Genomic DNA, 23,861 nt, shown 5'->3' with positions numbered 1-23,861 from the left:
TTAACTGGAGGACTGTATAAGTACAGGAACTGTGGAAGAAGCTGTCTTACTGGGATTCACCCTTAGTACCTGCAAGAGGATAAAATAAATTAAAAAAAACCCCAAACCAAAAACCAAAACACCCAAAATCAAAAATAACCCTGCAAAAACTCTTCAAAAGGATGTTGGGAGCAGCCAGGGCAAGACTGATCTGCCCCTTACTGAAAGAGGAGCTGTACATGTGTTTGCATGTTTTAAAGTGTTTGGGAAAAATCCCTCTCTCGAACAGCTGTAACCTAACAATGAATAAGTAACATTCAACCACACTGGTTGAACTGGGGCTTCTGTAGCTGTTCCTCTGGCTGCAGCCTGCCTGGAGGTCTGGCTCTAGTGTTCACATAACTGTGTGGCAAATCAGTTCGGGGAGCAAATCTGCCTTGGAACCTGGCTGCTGGGCTGGGGCTGGGGAGTAGCGAACCTCCGTGCTGGTGCCAGGGGAGCTGGAGCCTGCAGCCGGTCACCCAGGGTCTGCTGGAGCTTTCATGGCAGCTTTGTTTCCTTCGCTGCCTTGCCTGCTCAGCGTGGACCTGTTCTTCCCTAGCTATTTAATGTATCATCATTAAGATAAGTTAAAGATGAGATTGTATAAAGCTTACATATTATTCTTATCCCTATAATTATGTCTAAAATACAGAGAGAGTAGCTTTGTGATTTTATTAGGGCCTCAGCTTCTTAGGCTTCAAGAGATGATTGCATTTGGAGAAATAACACTTTGTTCAGAGGCTTTTAAAGTCAGACAGCTAAGCTGGAGTCAGTAACTGGCTGAGCACCTGTGAGCAGGTTGCTAGAATGCTAAACAAGCTTTTGACAGTATTTCTCCTGTCTGGGCAGAGAGCCTTTTCGTTCAGGTCATTATTTGTGCTGTTCAGTGACCAAGTCCTTAAAGGTGGGAACTTTTTTGGGGATTTAAAAGCAAAAAAGCTTGTCTTGGGCTGCCCTCTGGGTAATAAAAGCAAGGTTTGACGGTGAGCTGTACCACTTCTGCAGCTGGGAAAGACTCAGATTCTGGTCATTACCAGTTCAGCAGGTGCTGGTAATCTTTCTTTAAGAAGCATTTGGAGGCAAGGGACACTACTACTTCTTGTGGTCTGAGCTTGCTTGGCACATCTTGAAGGTTTTCTTTTGTTGACTGAAGAAAGTATTTTAAAATGCTCTTTTCCTACACTTGGTGCCAAGCTGAAGGCAGATGTAAATTAAGTGTAAAATCTGAGAAACTAGTGAGTAACACAGTTGTTAGTTGCTAGATTGTGTTGTAATAGATTAAAAACCAACAACAAACAAACCCGAAATAATTGCATATGGGTCCCTGTATTTTGCTGCTAACTCTGCATTAGTGTTAAGAGCTTCATCAATCGAGTAATTGGAATCAGGTCATCCAAAGAGGCAATACTGAAAATGTGAAATAACCTCGTTTCTTCTTTTAAATACACAGTTCAAGTTTCTTCTCTCTTAAGCTTTGAGGGACCTCAAAGCCAGCAGTCATCCTGCTGTAGTTAATGCTGGCAGGGGCTGGTGCCAAACCAGGGATGGCTCCTGGAAGGCTTCGCGGCTGTTTAAGCCTCTGCTAGTCACAGTCATAATGACTTGTCTTGAAGCTGCCCCAGACCATCTAGGAAAGTAGCGCCGCCTGGTAGCTGCAAATGCTCTTACCCGCCTGAAGGAGCTGGCTGCCGGGCTCCCCGTGAAACACCCTGGGCTCTGCTGGCTCCTGGAACCCTGCAGTGTGGTCTGAAAATGTTGAAGTTCATGCAAGATGCGCTGGGTCCTGCGCTCAGCCACGCTCCCCTTCTCAGTCTTTGCTGGGGATGCTGCTGAGCCATACCTCAAACTGTCACCCGCTTTCCTCCTCAAAGGTGCTTGGTCGTCCCCTTGCCCTGCAATCTGTAAGCAAGGCCCATGCACAGAACAAAAACTTGCATCTGCCTCCAGTCTGCGGGCTCAGCTTTTCCAGGGTGCTGGCTGTTGCAGCCCTCCTGGGAGAGGGATGCTCCGGGGCGGTGGGGCTGTCTGTAGGGAGTTGTCAGGGTGACTCACGCGTCTGATGCAGGCGATGCTTCCCCTCATCTCCGGAGAGCCGGAGTCATGGCTATGTGTCAGCCCTCTGCATCCCACCAGCAAGGGTTCTCCAGGGGTGGAGGGAAGGGGCAGCCCTGGCCAGGTGCCCCAGGGAGCAGGAGAGCTGCACCAAGCCTCCTGAAACACCCTGTGGGACCTGCACCCTTCAGAGGAGGAGCCAGCCTTCATCACACTCGTCTTGGGAACTTGCTCCAGACTTGCATAATGCTGATGTTTAGAAGTTTTTTCAAAATGCGGATGTTTAGAAGCTGAGCTACTTCCCTTGTGTTTCTCCTTCACGGAAAGCCGGGAGAGACTCAGACTTGCTGTTTCTCAGAGGAAAAGGCAGTTTCTGTGCCCAAGCTGTCCCTGTCCTTTTTTGATGCATTGTGCATTCAATTATTAAAAAAACCTTTCCAGAACAGGCAAAAGCAATGGACAGAGAAATGAGATGAAGTTATCTTAAAACTGCCTGTACCTCAATTGCAAAAGCTGCGATGGGAAATCTTAGTGCCACTCACGAAGACAGCAACATCTGCAAGCAGGACTCCTGCAAGCAGGACTTGCTCCTGCTGCGGTGCAAAGCGCCCTGTTTGCAGGGAGCCCTCGGGTGCTTGCCCAACCGCTGGCACAGGGCAGCAGCCAGACCCCTGCATGGCAGTGCCGGTGTGCATCCATCCATCCGTCCATCTGCAGTGCCACCGGCCGCATCCCCAGGGGAGCAGCAGCCATCCTCTGGTTTCCAGCTGTAAGAAATACCTTTGTGCACAAAAGATTTCTTCTAAAGCTCAAGTGTTACTCCATCACCACGCAATTAGGTCTGGTTCCCATCACTGGATTTGGGGAACACCGGGTGCTTTCAGGAGAGGGATGAAGGCCGTTTAGCTCATCAAGGACTGTTCTCCAAAATAGCTCCTGCCCTTGGAAGGACAGTCCCTGCTCTCAGACAGGATGGGTGTCCACATGGCTCCTGGAGCCACCTCTCCTTCCCCTCCGCAGCACTGTGGCCATCTGTGGGTGGGGTTGCTGGTAGCAAATGTGCAAGTCCCCTTTCCTCAGTAGGTTAGGTGGTCATCTCTGTTCCCTGCGCATCAGGGTCACTTCAAAAATTCAGTCCTGCTTTAGTAGTTGCTGCTGGGGTCTCGTGGGCAGGATACCTTGGAGAAGGCAGAGAGGATGTGCTGTGAGCTTGGAGGGGATTTCTCTCTCTTCTAATTTGTTTTTTGGGCTGGTCTGTTGTCATGGGTCTGGGCCATCTGCATTTGGCAAGCAGCAGGGTTCTTAACAGGGAACATCAGTCCTTCTCTCTGAGCTGCTTTGCAGTACAACCTTCTGCATGCCAAGAAATAATTCAGTGGTATCTGTCCTTAGCTGGAGCAGGGACCTGGGTGCTGCTTGCTCCCTGACTGCTGTAGGCTTCAGGAACACCCAGAGCTGGGCTCTTCCTGCCTTTCTTTTCACCTTGTGGAAAAGAAAACCTGTAATTCTTAATACTGAATTGACACCCAGTAGTGCAATGTCCCTGGGGCATCAAAGTGATGGTTGCACTGTGCTGGGCATTGGGTAACGGCGCCTTTATTTTTCAGATAGTGTAACAGTATAGAAGGGCCTTGACAAATTTACAGTCTAAAAACCACACATTTTCCTCTCTTTTTATATCTAGTGAACTTAAACTGCTAGTAAGTGAGACTTCTGGGGTTTCTGCAGTTGGAAAGCAATTGTGTACAGTCAGATGGCTGAGCACTGCAGACTGCTGTTCAGATTCGTCCAATTTTGGTCTCTTTGGTAGGTTTTGTAATTTTAGAGAGCTGGTGAAGCATGGAAGTGTAATGCAAATAATTCTAGCATTTCTTCTGTTTGCTTGCATATGCTTCTTCCCAGACTGCTGTATTAGTATGCAGCTGGCACAGAGGCATCTTCTGAAACAACTTCTCTATTTTTAGACTGTTGTAATGTGAGTGAAGATATCCTGTGTGAATATCACACTATAAAGTGAATCATGGAAAAGATCCTGGGCACTGAAAGTCTGGCAATAAAATGCCAGTGTGAAAAAAATAATATATTGGTGGTGCTCAGAACATGACAGGTACCGGGGGGTCCCTTGCTGTCAGAGGGTCACAGCTCTGATGTGCTTCAGAGCATCTCATAGCCCTGTGAATGGAGAGTCATCGAGAAAGCTCAAAGCTGGGAACCCTAGCAGGAGCATGTCTCCTTGTTGGTCATCCCTAGAATGTGTAATCATCTAAACAGGCCTGTCTTATTTCTGCAAGGGTTTTAATATAATCTCATGATATGGTGAGGCTGTCAATCAGCAGTTAAGCTGCTGATACCAGAAGTGATTTACCAGGCTCCAAATTGTCCAGAGGCCATTACAAGATCTGTATGGGCAAGGTTAATGTAGAGCATGTCGTGCAGAGGTGCTCTGACATGGTTCTTGTGAGGTGAGGTTTCCTGGCATGGGTAATTTCAGCTCTCAGTACTGAATAAGACAGAAATTTCTACCTACCTATGCCTACCTTTTATTGTTGGGAAATTCTGGAGAATCTTGATTAACGTGCATGAAGCGAATAATTGCTTTCCTCAAACATGTTAACGCCTCAGAAGCTGAGCGTGGGTTTGCAGTGGCTTTTTCTCTTCCTTCCTTGCATGTATTCTTCCTCTTCTGCTGTGGCTCAGCCTTGAATAATTAAAATACTCTGCTGTCTCTCAGCACTTCCAGAAGTAAAAACTGACTTGACTGTCAGTCTCTTGCCTCGTGCTTGCTCCTCCTATCCACTGTTTTGATGGTAAATAACACTGGTTTAAAACACCTTTTATCTTGAAGCCAAGCACAGCGGAACATCAGCTGCTGCTTCTCTCCCTCTTCCCCAGTGCATGTATGCCTGTGCAGGCACATCGCCTGCCCTTGGTATTCACAGAGCTGCAGGAGCATTGATGCTGCGCACGAAAAGGGCACGCACCACAACCCCCAAATTGTTAATCACCCTCTGACATTTCTATATTAATGTGGATAAGGCATGAATCTTCTTAAAATTCACTCCTCTGCCAAACAGTGTGTCACTGTGGACAACGAGGACTGCTACTGAAAGGCTGCAAGTAGACTAGGGTAAGACTACCAGTCTGCTGTGCTGGAAAAAAAAAAAAGTGGGTGTTTATGCCCGTATATATACCTACATATGTATTTTATGTTGACAGCCTTGAAGGGTCTTTGTACAAAACTCTTCTACCAGGAGCCGTTGCCCCAGTGCAGAGACTGATGGAAATTCAGAGGGAGCTTCTAATCCCTTGGTCTAGAAAGGCACATACTAGTATATCTTCTGCTTTCTGGTTTTCAGACTCGATGGCAGCAGCAACATTTGGATTGCAAAGATGAAATAATGAAAGCTGTTTTTGTTGGATTTAATCCCAAGCATTCCAGTTGGTTTTATGGCTTCTGAAATGAAGTTTGTAGTTCTTTTTAGCTGGGCCAAGTTTAACCTTATGTTCCCATTTATCTGTGTTGCTGGTCTTCTAAATAGCGGATCTGAGATGGCAAATTAGTGTTTCATGGAAACCTAACTAATGGCTGCTGTGGAAAGGAACTTTGTATCAATCTGGATGGTAAAGGTCATGTGTGCAAGAAAAAAAAAAAGCTCAGAAAAATCTTGATGCATCCACATCAGATGCATAACAGAGCCACCTCCAAACACTGTATAAATAGCAAGTCTAAACCACAGATACCATCCACACCCCTTCCCATCATTTTGGATGAGTGTGCCACCACATATTCCCAACAAAAATATAACTGAAAGATGACAAATATATGGGGGACACAGTGCTTGAAAGACTCATGCTTACTTGTAGACATGAAACAGCCTCCCTTCAGAACTATGAAGACCAGATTATTTTTGTTCTTGGAGCTGAACTTCAAAGTTCATCAAGTCTTGTTATGTCTCCGCTGCCCGTTGCCCTGTGCGTGCCGCTGCTGCGAGAGCAGGCAGCCCTGCGTTCGTACAGAGGGTTCCCAGTGAAAAGCTGTGGGCACCGGCACTGTGTGCGCCTTCCGCGTCCTTACAGGCTAGAGCACGTGCGGCGGCGCCTGCAGTGACGCAGCCCCAGTGGAGAGTCTGTGTGTGCCAGTTTAGATCTGCAGAGGCGTTTCTGACCTGAATGAGCTGAGGACCGTGCCACAGTGTGCTTCTAGGGAGCTTGCAAGCGTGAGCGGGTTGCAGTGAGAGCCCAGTGCCTTGCTGTTGGCACAACAAGTGGTTCTGTAGCCATCTTCCAATGCTTTTCCGCGGCGGATGGTTCTGTAGCCATCTTCCAATGCTTTTCCAACAGCTGTGGCTCTCGGAGTTTGGTGATCTGGTGGTGAAAAAAGGGTAAGTTGTAGTATGCACGTGCTTGTTTCAGAACGTGTTCCTCTTTCAGAGCCTTCTCTGGGACCTGTGCCTGGTAAATAGGAGGGTTTTACATCTGGTAGAGCTGGTACAGACTTGCCTCAGGTTTTCAAAGCATATTTGTGTTGGTACTTGGCAGGCTTCAGCTGCCCCATTTCATGAACTTGCTCAGTTATGGTGCCTAAAGAAGTGTGTTCCAGCCCCACTTCCTTCTTGCAGCGATGACCTCCTGGCAGCATCCTGGCAAAAGCATATCTGAGGGCAGTTATATCCCATACTGTCACTGTGAGCATGTCCAGGAAAGGATGAACTGTTTCCACACAGATTTGATGCAGCAACCTTATCTGGGCGTATAAACTCCGTGTGTGTTTATTGACATGCAAGTCAGTGCATCTGTAAAGGCAGAAACAAGTCGGTACTGGTGTGGGCCCGGAGTCTTATGTAGAAGTCTTATTCAAAAGTCTTATGTAGAATGACTGAAGCTAAACAAAACGTACAGAAAACATCAACTCCATCGTGTGCGGTAGTTTCTGAGGTTTTTACAGCAAGACCAGCGTATCTAAACTTCAGGGTGTTTATTGTCTTTTTAAAGGAACTTTGTGTAGCGTTTTCTTGTTACTCTGGAGACTCTGGCTTACCTTTTCAGAGCAGAGAACCCTAGCTGTGGGCAATTTTGAAGCAATTTGTACTTTTGTTGATGCATTTTGACTTCTCCCAGCAGTGCCTTTCCCTACCTCCTCCCTTCCCATCCCACCTAAAGGCCTCTGTGACCCTTTGTGTTTCTTTCACTTCACATCTGTCTGGCAGAATACATCTTTAAGGGGCAAATTCTAGATAGACCTTTTTATTCAAGATGTTAGGCTTCAGTGTTTAAGGATGGTGAACCTACAGCCAGAAGAAACTGAAGGTTGCACTGATAGATGACTTCTGCTATCATGCTTAAGTGAGCAAAATGCACCATTAGTTGCATGGTTTCTCCTTTATACAGTTCTTCTAACCATATACAGTTGTATACGTCATCTTTTTTGTGGTTTTCTGTAACTAAACACTGTTTCAATGTTGATGTAAAGCCAGTGCTGTAATGTAATATAGTTGTTCCCCGAAGCAAAGGACCGATTGCACACCCTTGCATTGCCTGCAGAAGGTAGAAGCCTGTCTTATTGTCCCTCCTCTAACCCACACTGAAAAGGCTGCTGGATTGCTTCTTGGCTTACTGTCTACCTCTGCAGCTGTCTAGGTTCCAGTTCTATGGTTATTGAACGATAAAAATGAGTTACTGTTTCTAATGCTATATGAATAAATAATGCTCTCACCCACAACCATAACATAAGCTGTAAGTCATGGTATGTTAGAAAGACATCAGACTTGTATGAGCAGTAAAAATTCTGTCTCCTCTCTGGTAGAGAAGAAAAATGTTTTGAAAAAGGTAACTCTATCTGTATTGTTTGGAATGCAAAAATTTCCGTTCCCCTCCATAGCTGTGTGCCTCTCAGAGGTCCTTTTGGTGTCTAGAGGCTCTCCCACCCTTCTGATGTGCTGTACCGTTCCTCTCTAACGAGCCTGATGTCTCCTTACTCTCGCAGAAGAAAACGCAGAAATTACCCTGGATGTGTCATTAGCATATCGCGATGGCGTGTTTGATGATTGGGAAGAAATAGCACATGCGATAGAGATCAGGAAGCTGAAATGCACCTTTGGCTCACCAAAAGTAAGATGTTTTGATGATGCTGGAGGTAGGGGGAGGTGTGGGAGTGTGGTGGGAGTTGATGTCTTCCTTTCCTTCATGGTGCTTCCTGGAAGCTCCAAGTTGTTCAATCATAACTTTCAAATGTGTCACCTTTCTTGTGGCTCAAAATCTTTGAAAACCTGATGAGCTTCTCACATGCAGTTGGTTCTGTTTGGCAATGCAAGAGAATGGGATAAAGTTGGAGGTAGACTTAAAGCCTAGGAAGAAAACGTGTGAGGTGTTGCAGAGGTGTTGGCTGGAACTCAAACGCTTCATGATCTGTATACCCCAAACCATCCTAGAGAACTTGGACCTTTCCATCTTGAGCTTCTGTGATGGACAAAACCTTGTTCTTCAGGAGTGGTGAGGAAATAGCCCCCCATTGGCACTGCAGCACTCAAAGAACCTGAAGAGGTGGGGCGAGAGTTTTCTAAAATAACTTCTTGATGCCTCAAGCTTCAAAGCTTAGGAGCAGAGAGCATAGCTAGCAGTTGAGAACTGAGCATCTTGTTTAAAGATGTTTCTTTTTGTGCTGCAGACTGTAATTCCTGTGCATAAATTGATCTGGTGTCTCTTCACCATGCCATATTTTTCAGCTGTGTGTCTTGTTCTGCCATTTCACAGCCCCTTTCAGCCACCCACTTATGTCTCCAGTAATGCCTGTTCTCTTCCATACAGCCACATACACACAGTAAATACATATGAGGTGCAGAGGGACTATTGCTAGCAAAACAGGGCTTAAGAAACTCCACATCCAGACATGTGTGAGGGGGTTATTCTGGTTTATTCCAGAATTTATTCTGTTTTCTGGCTGAAGTTGTCCTTGTTGAGGGAGGAGGCTCAGATCCCAAAGTAGCTTTTCGTCTTGGAAGGCTCCCTTGGCTTTAAGAGTATTCAAGAGCCTGAAACGTGAACCTGCTTGAGGTAAAAAGCTATTGACTCAACACCCCAAAACAATCAGAAACTTGAGGGAAAATGTCCTCAAGCCACTGATTGCACAGGCTCTCCTCAGACGAAGGCTGGAGTTGGCAAACAGGCTCTCGGTGCTAGCGAGGGCCCAGCTGAGGGCTTTTGCAGGCCCTCACCGCAGAGGGTGTGCTGCTCTGCCCGGGGCTGACCGCTGTGGTGCTGCTCTGTGCCCTTTCGCTAGACCCTGGAGTCTGAAGGCCGTCACTACGACTGTGACTTCCTTCCTTTCATGGAGATCGGCAGCGTGGCCCACAAGTACTACCTCATCAACATCCGTCTGCCCGTGAACGAGAGGAAGGGCATTAACGTGGGCATTGGGGAAATCAAGGATATCCGCCTCGTGGTAAGTGTCCGTCTTGCTTCTGTCCACGATGTCTGCCTGGGGGCTGCTGCAGCTCCTTTCTAGATCTCCCCTTTGATCTGCAGCAAGGTCTTGCTCTTCGTCATGGCCAGCTCCTGCCTGCAAATGTAACTTTCCTCCTTCCCAAGGAATACTTTCTTAGACTGCTGTCTGAGTGCCCTCCTCAAGCCTTGAGCAGTGCCACCCTCCTGCACTGCCCTGTGACCACCTTTGGAGCTGAGCTCTCCCCACGGCTCCAAGGGCTCCCCTGGGTCCTCCTCCCCACCGCCATCTGGCTTGGGTGCAGAGTCCTCCACCCGATTAAGCCTCTCGCAGGTAGGAGCTGAGGAGAAACAGAACAGCAGGGTTCAGAGGGGACCTGTCTGTCTTGGAGTTGGATATGGCCATGCAGTTGTTTGGGATGGCTGTCCACTATCCTTGCTCGTGCCCTCCCTTGAGGCTTGGTGACCATGGGTGCTTTTGCCAGCTGGAAAACCTCTCACCACAGTCCTCTCAGCAGCAGCAGCAGTGAGCCAACCGGCTGTGGTGGCTGCAGACAGCAGTGGGAGGGCATGTGTCTGGAGAAATGCATTAATTTGGCTGATGCTTTTCCCACCAGTGGTGACTTGGCTCCATGAGTGTGTTGTTACTTTTCTGAGAGCAATTCTGCCAGCTTTCCCACGCTGTGTCAGAGTACCCCTCTCGCAGCTGCTCTCCACCTTGCAGTGGAAGCTCTGTGTGCTGGTATCTGTTTCCAGGACCTTTGAAGCCTGCTGAGATGCCTGGGTGCTGGTAGGCACCTGCTCCCTTTCCTGCACTGGACAAACCACATCTTTCAAAGAGTAGTTGTGTCCGTGTGTGCTTGCGTGTACTGCCATGCGTGTGCCTCTCCTGTGAGGAGAAGTGTGGAGTAATGATGTTGCATTCCACCGTGGTTTTCCTTAGGGCATCCACCAAAACGGAGGCTTTACAAAGGTGTGGTTCGCCATGAAGACCTTCCTCACCCCCAGCATTTTAATTATCATGGTGTGGTACTGGAGACGGATCACGCTGATGACACGCGCTCCTGTCCTGCTAGAGAAGTGAGTAGGGGCTCACACGCTGGCTAAGGTGACCCTCAAGCAAGAGGACCCTGACCAAGGTGGTTGTTGCTCCCAGGTGGTTTGAGGAGGCAGGAATGGTGCCTTCTCTGTCCACTGCCTCCATCCAGGCATACTGGGAGGAGGAGATCTCAATAGCTTCTCTTTTCTTTCCCACTAAACCCACAGAGAATGTGGAGCTGTTTGCCTGTGGCTGCTCGGAGGGGCTTAGTCCTGGAGGGGTTGCTGGCAGGAGGTGACGCCACCCAAACAGTGCTGGATTTTCTTCTGTTGCTCTTCATGCACAGCTTTAGTTTCTGGGGGTATGTCCTTGCATTGCAAACTGGAAAGAGATGGTGTTTCTGCCTCTCCAGGGTGATCTTTGCTCTGGGAATTTCCATGACGTTCATTAACATCCCCGTGGAGTGGTTTTCCATTGGATTTGACTGGACTTGGATGCTGCTCTTCGGAGACATTCGACAAGGCATTTTCTATGCCATGCTGCTGTCATTTTGGATCATCTTCTGTGGGGAGCACATGATGGTGGGTGCAACACGGAAAGGAAGGTGGTTTCCAGCCCCACTTGCAGCAATATGTGGCAACTTCCTTGTACTTACTGAGTGCTGGAAACGTTGCTGTGGGGACTTAGACCACATGAGAGGACTTCACACTAACTTTGCTTTTTCCTTTTTTCTCCTCCTCCTCCCCACCTTGTGAACCTCTGATTAGGACCAGAATGAGCGGAATCGTCTCTCGGGGTACTGGAAGCAGGTTGGACCCATAGCTGTCGGCTCCTTCTGCCTCTTCATCTTTGACATGTGTGAGAGGTAGGTGCAGCACTGCTCCCCAGGGTGAGCCTTCCATCTCATCTCCTCTCCTGCACTGGAAAGCAGCATGGCTGGCTCTTTCCAGGCTGCAGAGCGGATGTGGGGCTCTCCAAGCCTGCTGGCTTCTGTGGCAGCTTGGTGTTTTCTCTCTTTGCAGGGGAGTGCAGCTGAAGAACCCCTTCTACAGCATCTGGACCACTGAAGTTGGAACGGAGCTGGCTGTATCCTTCGACTCAGCTCGGGGCAGGCTTAGTCTGCATCGATAGGAGGGGGAGGTGTTCCCCTCTTGCCAGATACCTGTGGGTTTGGGAAGCCCTCCTCCTTTTGGCAGGCTGGGACTGGGGAGGAGGGGGGCTCGAGTGCTGTGAGAGATGCTACTGTCATTGGGAAGAAGCAGTCCTGGCTGGCTGGGAGCTGGGTACCTCCGGGGACTAGTGCTGTGCTCAGGGAAGTCACTGGAGAACTGAACATCTCCTCAAGTTGTCCGAGATTTGGGGGAAGGCACAGGGGATTTAGGTCCTGGATGTCATTGCAGTAACTGCAGAGCCCACGCCGCTCCAGCGGCGCCCGCTCTGCTTCCCCCCAACCCCAGCTGCGACAGCATCTGCTCCAGGGCCCTCCATTTGCTGCCATTACCCCAGCACATGTTGCTGAGGCATTTCCATGAATTCCCCTCTCGGGTGCTGCCGGAGGAGCTTGCCTCGCTGCCATTAATTTTGATTACTGGGCTGAGATAAGCTAATGCAATTAGTCCCTTCCACAGCGTCCAGCCCTCTTCCAGGAGCCCCTCTGAAGGTCGTTGGTGGGTGACTGCTCCCCAGACCTCCTCTGCAGCTGCCACCCAGGCAGGCGTTTCGGTGTGCTACCCCTCCTCGCTGCCGTGCCAAGTGCTGGGGGACACTGGACTGGTGCTCCCACAAAGCCGGGGTCTCACGCAGCACTGCCTTGATCGCGGGCAGGCTGCCATCCTGAGTGATTGCTGCCCACTAGAAGTTTAAGTATGATCTTCGGGATATAAAAATAAGTGAATCACCTGAATAATGTTTTTTATTATTTCTGTTTAGCTCATACTGTTTTTCTCTTAACTTGTGCTGCCCAGATGGCCTTTATTATAGTCGCAGGAATCTGCTTGTGTCTCTATTTTCTCTTCCTGTGTTTTATGGTCTTTCAAGTGTTCCGAAACATCAGTGGAAAGCAGTCAAGCCTCCCAGCCATGAGCAAGGCTCGCCGGCTTCATTACGAGGTAATGTCCCTCCTTGTTGGACAAATGCTTTATTTTTATAACACATTTTTGACCCTCAAAGTCTATTCTGAGACTTTGTCTATTCTAAATTGGAAGATCTGATCGGTATCAGCTTTCTTGTATCGCTCAAATCCCCTAAATGCCTTTCTGTTTGGCTGTCATGAAGCTGCTGCTTTATTCAGGTCTTTAGTCCTAGCTCTCCTTTCTCATGAGTAGTTGTCATCTTCCAGCTTACTGAACAGTGTTGGAGGATAGAAGAAAATGGCCCAAATGACCATTTAAATTACTGTGTTCTGTAAGCACATCAGTTCCCCGTACCTCCAGTTCTTCTCCTGTAATATTAATTGCTGTGTTTAATGGAAAGTGTTGCTCAGACTACCCTGTTTTCCCATGGTTTGAATTTGGATTTTTGGGGTTGTCTTTTCCTAACCAAGTTGCAGGAGGGAAACTGTCCTCCTAGGATCAAGCTGTGAAGTGTTCAGCCCCTTATCTCTGCTTTTAGCCTGTGATTTTTTTTTTTTTTTATGTTGTTTCTGTCCTAGCTGTCTCTAACTGCTGCAAAACGTGAGGAGCTCACTTCAAGGGCTTAAGCTGAGAGGGCCTGTTGTTTGCGTGGGTGTGTAAATATTTATCACCAATGTTGTTCTGTTAAATGACGGTCACTTCTGATTTAAACAAGTCCCTTACCACCCATCAGGAATGCATGTAAAAAAAAATAGAAAATTGGACTTGAGAGAATTTGAAGACAGTATTAGCATCTTTTTCTATCTTTCCCTTAACAAAAGGCACAGGACTTCAGCTCATGTTGTAGAGCTGCTGCTGCCGTGCTCTACATACAAACATCTGGCAAGCATGAATCTGATCTGGAAGAGTTAAATTAATAGCCATTTGTTGTCACAGTGTGGCATAGTAATTACGCACACTGACATTTCCACCAAAATTCCAGAAACAGGTTAAAAAAAACTACACGCACACAAAAAAACAAAACCAAAAGAATTTTTAAGTAAAAATGTAAAACTAGGAAAAGCCAGTACGGTATGCAGTCAGATTCCCAACCAAGTGATCCTGAGCCATAGTTTGGCTTATCTACATTATTCTGTAATAGCCAGCGTCGTTTTGACAAGCGCTGGAAATCGCTGCAGTTTCCTCCCAGACAGACTCTGGAGGTGAGGATTAGTCTGGTACGGACCCAGTACCCACACTCCAGAAACACCGACGCGTCTTGCTAAGCCGTGCAAACTTTCTGCCAATGTTTGTTTTACAAAAGCTGTGAACTATTAGGCTGGCTTCTAGTGAAACCCATGCCTTACACTGACCTGCCTGCTCTTCCACGTTAACTCTTGGTAAATCAGTCACAAAAAGCAAATGTAATGGAAAGCCAGAGCTGTCCAGACATGCACACCCCGCTCGGAGCATCCGGGAGGAATGCAGACGTGTGGGGAGCGGAGAATATGGGCTGTCGTGAACACGGCGCAGAGGAGTGGGTGGAGGTTGTTTTGCTTTGGGGTTTCGTGGGTTGGACCCTTTTTTTTCTTTGTCTTTTTTTTTTTTTAATGCTTGTGTCTTGTATGTACTAAAACCAAAAATGGGTTTTGTGGATTCTGTTAATGTGACCGGTGACATTTCTCTCTAAGCAGGGGCTGATTTTTAGGTTCAAGTTCCTGATGCTCATTACCCTGGCTTGTGCAGCAATGACAGTCATCTTCTTCATCGTGAGCCAGGTGAGTGGTGACTTGGCTTCCTCTGAGAACATCAGCCTCCAGTTCCCTAGCCGCTAACAACGGCTTGCTTGGTGTCCAGACAAGGCATGCCTGTTACAAGAAGATTTGCTAAGTTGCTTTTTAAGAAGTTGTTTTTATTTATTTGAAACACTACCACAAAACTGCTCGGGCTGAAGCCTTCAAAGGCCTTCAGCTCACGTCAAGGTTTGGGGCTGTGCTCTTCAAAGTATCAGCTAACACAGTTTAGTCATTTCCGAGAACTCAGCAAGAGGAGAAATGTTCTGTTCACATTGAAAGAATCCGGTGGCTTTGTATGCCCACAGAGAAAGAACAGAACTCAACCTTCCCTGGGTTGACTTTGCAACCCTGCTGTTCCCAGCCATATCTGTACCTATTTATTCTGAGCTCCGATGCAGTCTCTGTACAAATGATCTTATGTTGCTACTTAAATGTCCTTTGATGGTTTGCTCCAAGTGACTTTTCAGATGGCATCTGTTTCAAAGATGCCATTTGTGGTTGTTCCTAAGCATAGGCAGCTTGGAGCTTCAGGAGAGCCATGGGTACAGCCTCACAAGTCCAGTGTTGCAGAATTACAGGAGCAGTTTCTCCCTCACTGCACCACTTAGGCTTCAGGGGTACGTGGTGGGTCCCAATGCAAAATACAGTACCAGATGATTTTACTTTTAAAAACACCTCTGTTGGACTGAAGCAACAGTTTGAGCAATGCCACTTGGCGATCCGGCTCATTGCTGAGCATCGATGACCATCACTGCGTACGGGCAGAAGGTAAATCATCTTGTCCAGTGACTCTTTTTAAGCTAACAGTTTCAGTCTTTCCCCTTACGTCTTTTTCATTAACAGAGAGCCAACATTGCAGTGTGAACAGTCTGTATCTTCAAGTAGTATTCATGTTGATGATATTTTCGTAAAACTTGACAAATCTCTGCATGTCTAAGGCTGATGCTGTCAGCCTAGGCCCCTCGCGTAAGACAGAAGCAGCCCGGCAGTATTCAGCACATTAGCTCTTCGCATTATTCATGATGGTTTTCCTTCTATAAAAGGTCTATTTATAGAAGTCTAATGTTTTCAGATGTAACTAGTTGTCTCCTAGGCACTGCCCTTTATGTGGCAGTCTTTGCTGAGCGCATCGCTTACAGCAGGAATATATTGCAGAACGTGAGAGATTTTGTCACGTTTAAGACTGATAAATCAAAGTTAAAGAAATCCTGATGCGATCATTTCCTAAGGGCCATTTTTTCCCTGCAGATTGAGGCTGAAGAGGAGAATCCTAGCCTGACTTCTGCGTCACTTAGTCTGTTACACTCCATTTACTCGATCCTGTTGAGTTGACACTGTTCTTATTGATTTACTCAGAGTTAGTGCTTAAGGGTGTCACTTCTGTATTGTTACAGAATTTGATCTTACTGACCAGCCCGTTTGTGGCTGCTTTCTCCTGGGCAGGTGACCGAAGGCCACTGGAAGTGGGGGGACATAACTATACAAGTGAACAGCGCCTTCTTCACTGGCATTTACGGGATGTGGAACCTCTATGTCTTTGCCCTGATGTTCCTATATGCACCATCACACAAGAATTACGGTGAAGACCAGTCAAATGGTAAGTGCCTCTAAGTGATCCGAAGGCTCTATATAAAGTGCGTGATACTTCTGTGCATTGGGTTTTGTTGTTGTTGGCCAAAGTGCACATTCAGCACCTTGCAGTGTTATGCAAATGATGATTTGGTTTTCCTAGCAGACATTTTAGTTAATGACTAGGTTAGACAGGTTTGATTGTTCAGCCAAGGCTGTCTAAAACCTAAACGGTTTCTGTACTTTTAGCATTGCCTAGTTGTAATTGCATAGCTCAAATGGAGGGGCGACGAGAGGAGAAAATAGAAATCTGGGCGAGTGGAGAGCGGCAATGCTGTCGGATTCATTTATCAGCAGCCTTCAGTAGCACAGAAATCATCCTTTGGCGATATGCTTGTATTTAAATAACTGTGTAAATAAAAGCATTTACAGAAATGTTGCGTAGGTCATAGCTCAGGTTGCTCCTGAAAGCCTGGGGGGACTAAATCAGATCTTTTGCTTTCTGATTGTCAAATATTTTATTGTGAGACCAGGCTAATGAAATAACTTTGTTTCTCAGGTGACCTGGGAGTAAACAGTGGGGAAGAGCTTCAGCTCACCACCACCATCACCCATGTGGACGGGCCCACAGAGGTTTATAAGCTGGCTCGCAAGGAGGCTCAGGAGTAACGCTGAGGTGGCCTCAGCTGGGACCCAGAGCAGGGTGGGGAGCGGAGGACAACCCAGTGTCCTTGGCAGGAGACCTCTCTGACTTAATTTGCTTCTCGAGCACCCCGTACCTAGTGTATTTTCACAGAGCAGTGACTCCAAGCAGAACGTTTGTAAACTCTTTAATATGGTGTAGTTATTTCTGGGGGGAGGGATATGTATATTGTGTTACACTCAAGCATGTAAAAACCGACTAGAAAAGCATTAAGGTTGCAAAGTCGTGCGTTCAGATGTTAGGAAGGGGCAGAGCTGACACTGGGCGGTTTTTATTTCTGTTGTGTGCCTGTGCATAAAGGTGGTGCAGGGAGCTCAGTCGGGGAGCACGTATTTGCTACTCCAAGTTTTCTTCATGTGTGCTTTGCATAAGGTGTTGGTTGTGGAGAGGAACTAAAGTCTCATTGTAAAAACATTTAATTCCACCATCTAGAATTGTATTGAACCTTGTCTGGCGTCTTTAGTACGGCTCTGCAGCAAGCCTCTGTCATCACTGAAGTGAAGCACAGCTGGGGAAAGGAGTAGATGGTTTGTAATGGGTGAGATTTTAGTAGAAGCAGCAATGTGCTTTCTCAGTAGGTTTTACGGTTGTTTGTTCGTGTAGGGGAATGTAAAAACTGGATGCCTGAGCTGAGCGGCAGGAGAAAGGAGCGCTCCTGTCCCGGGTTCCCATAGGTACTGGTCCCACAGCCAGCTCCTGCCTATTCTCAGCCCCTTTGGCTTCCATGGCTTTTGTTGTCTTCCTCCATCTCACCTTTTTGTTACAGCTCACTCATTTTTATGCTGCTTAGGTGCCATGGGGAGAAGAGAAAGGCCGTGGGAGGGACGGTGCGTTCTCAGCTCCCGTGCCTGTGAGCTGGGCAGTCCCACTCCTCCTTGCACTGCTGGGATGGAGCACGCTTGGCAGAGCTAGATTCAACCAGGGATTATCGGACTTGAAAAAAAATGTATTTGTCATGCACTAATGTTGATGTTTGCTTTTCGGAGCAAAAGCAGACGATGAGGTTGCTCACCCCCATGCTGTGCTTGGGCAGGTCTGGCTGTGAGATGGTTGGCAGTGCAAGGGGAATGGGAACTGACCCGGGGCAGAGGCTTAAACTGGACTATGCTGGGGACCACTTAAGAGACATGTTGAATGGCACGTATGGGAGGAAGCATGGCCAGAAAGGTCTGTGCTGCTCAGGGCACACCTTCCAGGGCCTGGAGGATTCAGAGGGCCTCCTTAGCTGGCATTAGTAAACATCTGTGTTAACTGCTAGTAACAGTAACTCAGCCTCCCAGTTTTGTCCCTAAAAGCTAAGAATCTGCTACCGCTGTCTGTTGCTGAAGGGTCAGAGATTAGGGGAAGCTTCCAAAGCCGCTGGACAGGCAGTCGTAGCAGGTACTGGTAGAAGCACACTGGCCTGGAAGAAGGGACATGTTGTCCTCAGATTCTTACAACTTCTGAAATTACACATCAATTTTGAGGGTATTGAGGCTGCAAAATGGAAGTATAATAGGGAAATACCAGGCATGAGATCACCGATGAAACCTTAACCCATCTCTAGCCAGTGTGTGCATTCCGACATGCAGTGAAAGCCCATTGCATGCTGGCTTCACTGTCACATTCACGTGTGTTTGTGGGTTCGGGGCTCTGGGCAGGAGCTGAGGCCATGCTGCTGTGGCTCCAGTTTGTACCGGGAGGTGCTGGTCCATCATGATCCCCACCCCAGCAAACGGCTCGCACTCGGTGATGCTGCGGCTGCCCAGCGTGCCCCAGCCTGCAGACCCCCACCGCTGTTTGCACGCCGCCGCTCAGTTCAGCTCTAACCATCATCTCTGTCGCCATTTCAGGCAGGTTAGTAACAAAACACAGCACCAGCTCTCCTGGCCTCTTGCTTTCCTTTTCCCCTTTCTTGAGGTGAGTCAACACCTCAGCTGGGGTGAGGTGTTCAGATAATTCTTCCTCATTTTCCCAGTCCACTAGGGAATGGGGCCAGAAGGCTAGCGACTGCCCCTCAGCTGCGTGTGGGGCCAGCTGGGCACCCCATCTCCTCGCCAGCCTTTCCCCAGAGGATTTCTCACAGGGTCTGCTGGCTGCACCAGGCATCGCGCCAGGAGGTGCTGGGCTGTTACAATCCCAGTAAGAACAGCACTCTGTGGAGTAGAGTGTAAAATACCATTTACTGGAGCTCAACACGATGAAGGAGAAGAGGGTAGTGCAGATAACCTTGCATCCTTTTGGTTGCTGGGAGCCCCAAGTTGTGCACCATCAGATGGGTCTCCGGGGTGTGGTGTGGCAGGCAGACCCCATCTGCAGAAGGGCTGCTCACTTTTTGTTAAATGGAGCTACTACAGGTTTTTCTTAAAAGAAAGCAATTCTGTTCCTTGTTCTGTTCGCCCTCACAGGGATCCCCAGCTGCCCCTGGCAGCATCTCAGCCAGGATGCAGGGCCAGAGCCGAGGAGCGCTGAATGCGTCACTGCGTGTGGAGTCCCTTGTGTGCTGCTGTGCCTGAGCACGTAAAGTCACCGTAGCACAGAAAATGTCCTAAACAGTACTTAAGGAGGTAGCTTTGGGTCATTTTGGATACTTGAACTGAAACACTAACCATTTTTTATAAGTTTGGGGTTGACAGTGCCCCTGTACTGAAAAGAAATGTGGTTTAAAAGAAGAGAAAAAGGAGGGCACACTTACTGTATGTGGAATAAGTGCTGGGACCGCACCTTCAGCGCAGATGGTGAAGGAAAATAAGTGTTGGTAGGTCCGAGCAGTGTTCCTACTTGCAGTGGTTGTTCAGTTACAAAGTGAATTACATTAACGCACATCATCATAACTCTGGCATGCTCCTGGCTGAGTGCTCGACTTTGCAACTTTAACATCCTTTTTATGTTGAGTTCTTACGTGATATTTATGTTGTTTCGATAGATGTGTCCATGGTTTCTTTTACAGCTTACTATAACATTGCATTTTGTAAAGACTCCCTATAAATGGGGAGTTGCAGCTTTAAAACCAAATTTTGTGTCAAACACTAACAATTTGTTTATGGGGCGCGTGTATGTGTGTGTGTTTTTTTTATTTCTTATTTCCTAACCCCTACTCATATGTCTCAGAAATAGTCCCTGGGTCTTATTAAAATATATCCTTTTTTTGTTTAGGTTGAGTTCAGTTTTTACAGACTGCTTTAAGCAACCTGGAAAACGCGTAGTTTTGTTAATTTAAATAAAACATACAATATTGTGGATTTGTCGTCGGCCTGGTTCACTGATGGAGACTGCCTTCTGCTGTGATCTGGTTTGCTTTTATTTGGTCTTTCACTGCAGGCAGTTGCAAGTCACACAACTTGTTGCTGAGAAAAATGGTTGACTCACTTGGACAATTTTTTCCTGCTTCTCTCTCCAAATGCTTTGTGGTGCGGAGACATGGTGCTTCAATGCTGGTGGCTTTTGTGACTTTTAAAACCTTTGCTTTTGGACTAATTGTTAGCAGGGTGTCTCTGCCTAGTCTCTGGAGCATTGATTGCAGCTCCCTTCACCCAAAGAACGGGGTGCTGAGTCCCCTGTTCCCACCCGCCCCAGGCAGCTGGTCTCTTCCCATGGCAAAACACAACCGCTGGGTTTTCCTTCAGGCTCTGTCCTGTGGACCTGCCCGTTCCTGCCTGCCAGCCCCGGAGCTGTCACAGCTTTGCTGTGAACTTTGCCTGTTGGCTGTTACCCCACTGCGATGGCAATTTGGACATCCTCCATCTGCTGCCGTAAGTGAAGTCGGTGTGTCCTGCTCTCGGAGCCTGCTCTCCCCTGTGTTGGCTGCCTAAAATCCAGGGGGAGAAAAAAGGTTTCCCAAGACTTGCACTTAGAGTAATGGAGAACCTGATGACAACAGGTGAAGTTCCCATTGCAAAATGGGATGCTTTGATGAAAGGGCGCACAAGAGGGGAACAGGGCTGCAGAGTTTTAGGCAGAGCCAGTGGCTCCATCTCTGCTGCTGCCTGTGTTGGCTACAGCTTCTCCACCACAGCGAGGAGCTAGGGCTGCTCAAAGACAAGCGAGAGGCTGTACAGCAGTTTCAGGATCTAATGAATTTCAAAAGAGCAAATTCATGAATTTTAAATAACTGTAAACCCACCGCCACCTTCCCACACGCTTCTCTCCCCAGGTTTCTTTGCGAGGCTCTTTGTCGGCAGCTGCCCTGGCAGACCTTTGCTGCCCTCTGCTGCCAGCAGAACAGGGCTTTCAGCCAATTAAAAAAAAAAATTAATAAATCCCTTGCTTCTAAAAATGGGAAATTTACTTGTGTAGGTTGTTATTACCTGGAAGGTGCTGCTCAGGACACAGTCTGTCCCAGGAGCTTTGTGCTTCTGTGCCACCAGGCAGGGACACGGCGAGAACTGGAGAGGAACGGGAGAAAAATACTGGAGAGTTTCTTTAAAAGGCTGTCGGGTGTTGCTGTGTGCAGCCAAGCCTTGTGCAGGGAAATGGGTTACAACAGACTTTTGTGGGTGAGCTGGGGACCACAATTTTTGAGGTCGGCAAATGGGTTTTGGTTGGAACAGTTTGGTTTTCCTTACTAGAGTGCCTTCTGTGTGTTCTTGGAAGTCTGGGACCAGAGGCTCCGCCTGCTCTCAAGCTGGTTTGTGACTGAAGAGCAATGCAAGGAGCTGCAGCGGATGCCGGCGCAGCTCGTCTGCCGTCCCTTTGCTCCCAGGCGCGCCGGTGCAAGGTGAGGTGGCAGCGGGCAGCGCTGGGCTGGGCCACCCACGAACAGGAACCTCAGCGTGGGGCGGCAGCGCTGCCGGAGCCCCCTTTGCTCCTTCCCCCCGGGGGGGCCCGTGGCCAGCAAAGGAGCCGCAAGTCTGTGCTGTGATACCTGCCACAATGTTCTGGGACGCACTGGGGGAACTGGGCTTGTGACCCTGATGCCTGTCCCCTTTCACGAAGGGGAACATTGGATCTAGGAAAGGCTCAGGGAAGGGCAAGAAAAACAACTGAAGGTCACACAGCTGTCTCTCCCCGCACACCTGCTGGCCGCCAGCTCCAGCACAGCTTGTGGGATGGATCTGGCCTGTGTTTCCCAGCTTAGAAAGGGAAGAAGCAACAGGTGACTAGGTGAGTTTGAGTGTCCCAGCAGCAATCTGAGGCTGTCACCTGGTCTGATGGTGCTGTCAGCCCTGGCTGGGGACAGGGAGGTGCTGTCCTTTCCTCCTTGTCCTTTTTAAACCCACTCCCAGCGGTCCCCAGGCAATTAGTGTCTTGTGGGACACAGAAACCCGTCCCCTCTCCCAGCGCAAATCCTGTAGCCCAAGGCTATTGTGTGGGATCTCGTTATGATGAAAATAAAGGATTAGCTGTACTGCTGGGGAAAGAATTGCAGGAGACTGAACTGTAGGAGATGGGGTGTGCAGAGCTGGGGACTGCTGCTCACGTCTGCTCTGGTCCATGTTACAAATGACTGTTGCTCCTGCTCTCAAAGATGAGACAAAGTCAGTGCGTTTTTATTGGGGTAAAACAAACAATAAGCAGCAGCAGATTTATTTTTAGAAGGATTTTGCTCTGTGGCTGGCACACAGACACGTCATGGGTCTGCTTTCCTGCTTAGCACCTGACGCTACACTGTACAAGAGCCGATGGCTCTTTTGAGTTTTTTCCTTGTCAGAGGCTATTATAGGAAATCAGTACAAACTTCAGGCTTTAGATCTAGAGCTCTAAATAAAAAATGAGATCTCATCATGGCTATAATCACTGGCACCTTCTGCCTTTCCCTCTCTGACACCTAAGGAGGTAAGTCCAGAGCTGGTGCTGCACAGGGCAAGCCTTCCCGGAGCAGGGGCAGAGGCTCAGCCACCTCCAGCTGCCCACGCTGCTCCAGCGGCGCCCGCTCTGCTTCCCCCCAACCCCAGCTGCGACAGCATCTGCTCCAGGGCCCTCCATTTGCTGCCATTACCCCAGCACATGTTGCTGAGGCATTTCCATGAATTCCCCTCTCGGGTGCTGCCGGAGGAGCTTGCCTCGCTGCCATTAATTTTGATTACTGGGCTGAGATAAGCTAATGCAATTAGTCCCTTCCACAGCGTCCAGCCCTCTTCCAGGAGCCCCTCTGAAGATCGTTGGTGGGTGACTGCTCCCCAGACCTCCTCTGCAGCTGCCACCCAGGCAGGCGTTGCTCCCCACTCCGCCACCGGTGCTGGTGCTCCCCGCTCGCTCGCAGGCAGGCTGCAGGTCAGGTGTGTGTTTCTGACTCAGGTGAGTGGACATGCAATGGCTCCATGCAGTGAATTCCTTGCCGAGATGGTTTAAATATTGTCCTGTCCTTTGGCTGTTTCATTATCTCGAGTCAAGGAATGTTTATATCCGTTATAATAGCAGGCATTTGGGTTTCTTCTATTTTTTCCATCCTTGTTTTGTTGTGCTTAAAGCCCTTGAGAGTTTTCAGAGGAAAGGCACTCTTCCAGGTACAGTCAAGGCTTGCTCATGAGATGGATGTTCTGTCTCAAAAATAGATAAGCGGCTCTGGAACATTTTCTAATAAATATTTTACAGGCTGAACTACACTCCCAAGTATCAGCATTACTGGGAAACATCCTTTCTGATAAGCAATATGCACCAGTGACACACATCCTCTGGTTTAATAATAATTTATGTAATTCCAGAGAAAAACTCTATTCCTGCCTTCAGCTGCTGTCTCGTACCCCTGCACAGGAATCGGTGACACTCAAAGCAGTATTAGGAGCATGGCTATACTGGCCGTGATTATCAAGCTCTGCATCCCACAAGAAAAGGAAAGCCTCGGTGGGCTCCAGAGGCGGGCCTGGGTTAACAGCTGGACTTGATGATCTTAAAGGTCTTTTCCAACCTAAATGATTCTACAATAAAAGCAGTGGAAATGGAGCACAGTGAAGACAAAGCAGGACAGGTGCCTGTTGCTGAGCCTTGGGGTGCTGTGCTCCCTGCTGGACCCCAGGTCAGCCCCCAGCAAGACCCTGAGGGCCTTTTGGAGCTGTTAGTGCTGGGCCATGCCCCAGTGGTACCCAAAAGTTGGACATTTTAACTTCAGGAGGTCAGAACTGGAGTTCACAGCACTTCCTCTGTAGTGGTACAGGAAGTAAAAGACATGGGTTTCTAATCTGGAGTTGCCCCAACCGCCCGTGGTCTGGCACGATTCCAGCCTGGCTGCTGCTGTGGTCTGGGCAAGGACGGGCTGCATGGGAGGCCACATGGAG

General features: G+C 48.3%; 1 protein-coding gene across 2 annotated transcripts in view; it reads left to right on the top strand.

Moving 5' to 3' along the window:
* The window catches only part of WLS (Wnt ligand secretion mediator), a 37,108-nt gene extending 17,221 nt beyond the window's left edge, over window positions 1-19,887 (top strand). The window contains exons 3-12 of one of the 2 annotated variants that reach the window (XM_055815519.1): window positions 8,057-8,181; window positions 9,350-9,511; window positions 10,454-10,590; window positions 10,962-11,130; window positions 11,317-11,414; window positions 11,572-11,635; window positions 12,514-12,657; window positions 14,292-14,378; window positions 15,840-15,993; window positions 16,525-19,887. In XM_055815519.1, coding sequence (XP_055671494.1) covers window positions 8,057-8,181; window positions 9,350-9,511; window positions 10,454-10,590; window positions 10,962-11,130; window positions 11,317-11,414; window positions 11,572-11,635; window positions 12,514-12,657; window positions 14,292-14,378; window positions 15,840-15,993; window positions 16,525-16,634 — 1,250 coding nt within the window. In that variant the 3' untranslated portion in view covers window positions 16,635-19,887. The remainder of the gene's footprint in view (window positions 1-8,056; window positions 8,182-9,349; window positions 9,512-10,453; window positions 10,591-10,961; window positions 11,131-11,316; window positions 11,415-11,571; window positions 11,636-12,513; window positions 12,658-14,291; window positions 14,379-15,839; window positions 15,994-16,524) is intronic. The other variant, XM_005244484.3, reaches the window with a different exon arrangement.
* The last annotated feature ends 3,974 nt before the right edge of the window (window positions 19,888-23,861 follow it).

This window comes from Falco peregrinus, chromosome 10 (assembly GCF_023634155.1).
Source record: "Falco peregrinus isolate bFalPer1 chromosome 10, bFalPer1.pri, whole genome shotgun sequence".
NCBI classification, from domain to species: Eukaryota; Metazoa; Chordata; class Aves; order Falconiformes; family Falconidae; genus Falco; species Falco peregrinus.
The sequence above is the reverse complement of the archived record's forward strand: the minus strand, read 5'-3'. Positions and strand labels throughout refer to the sequence as shown.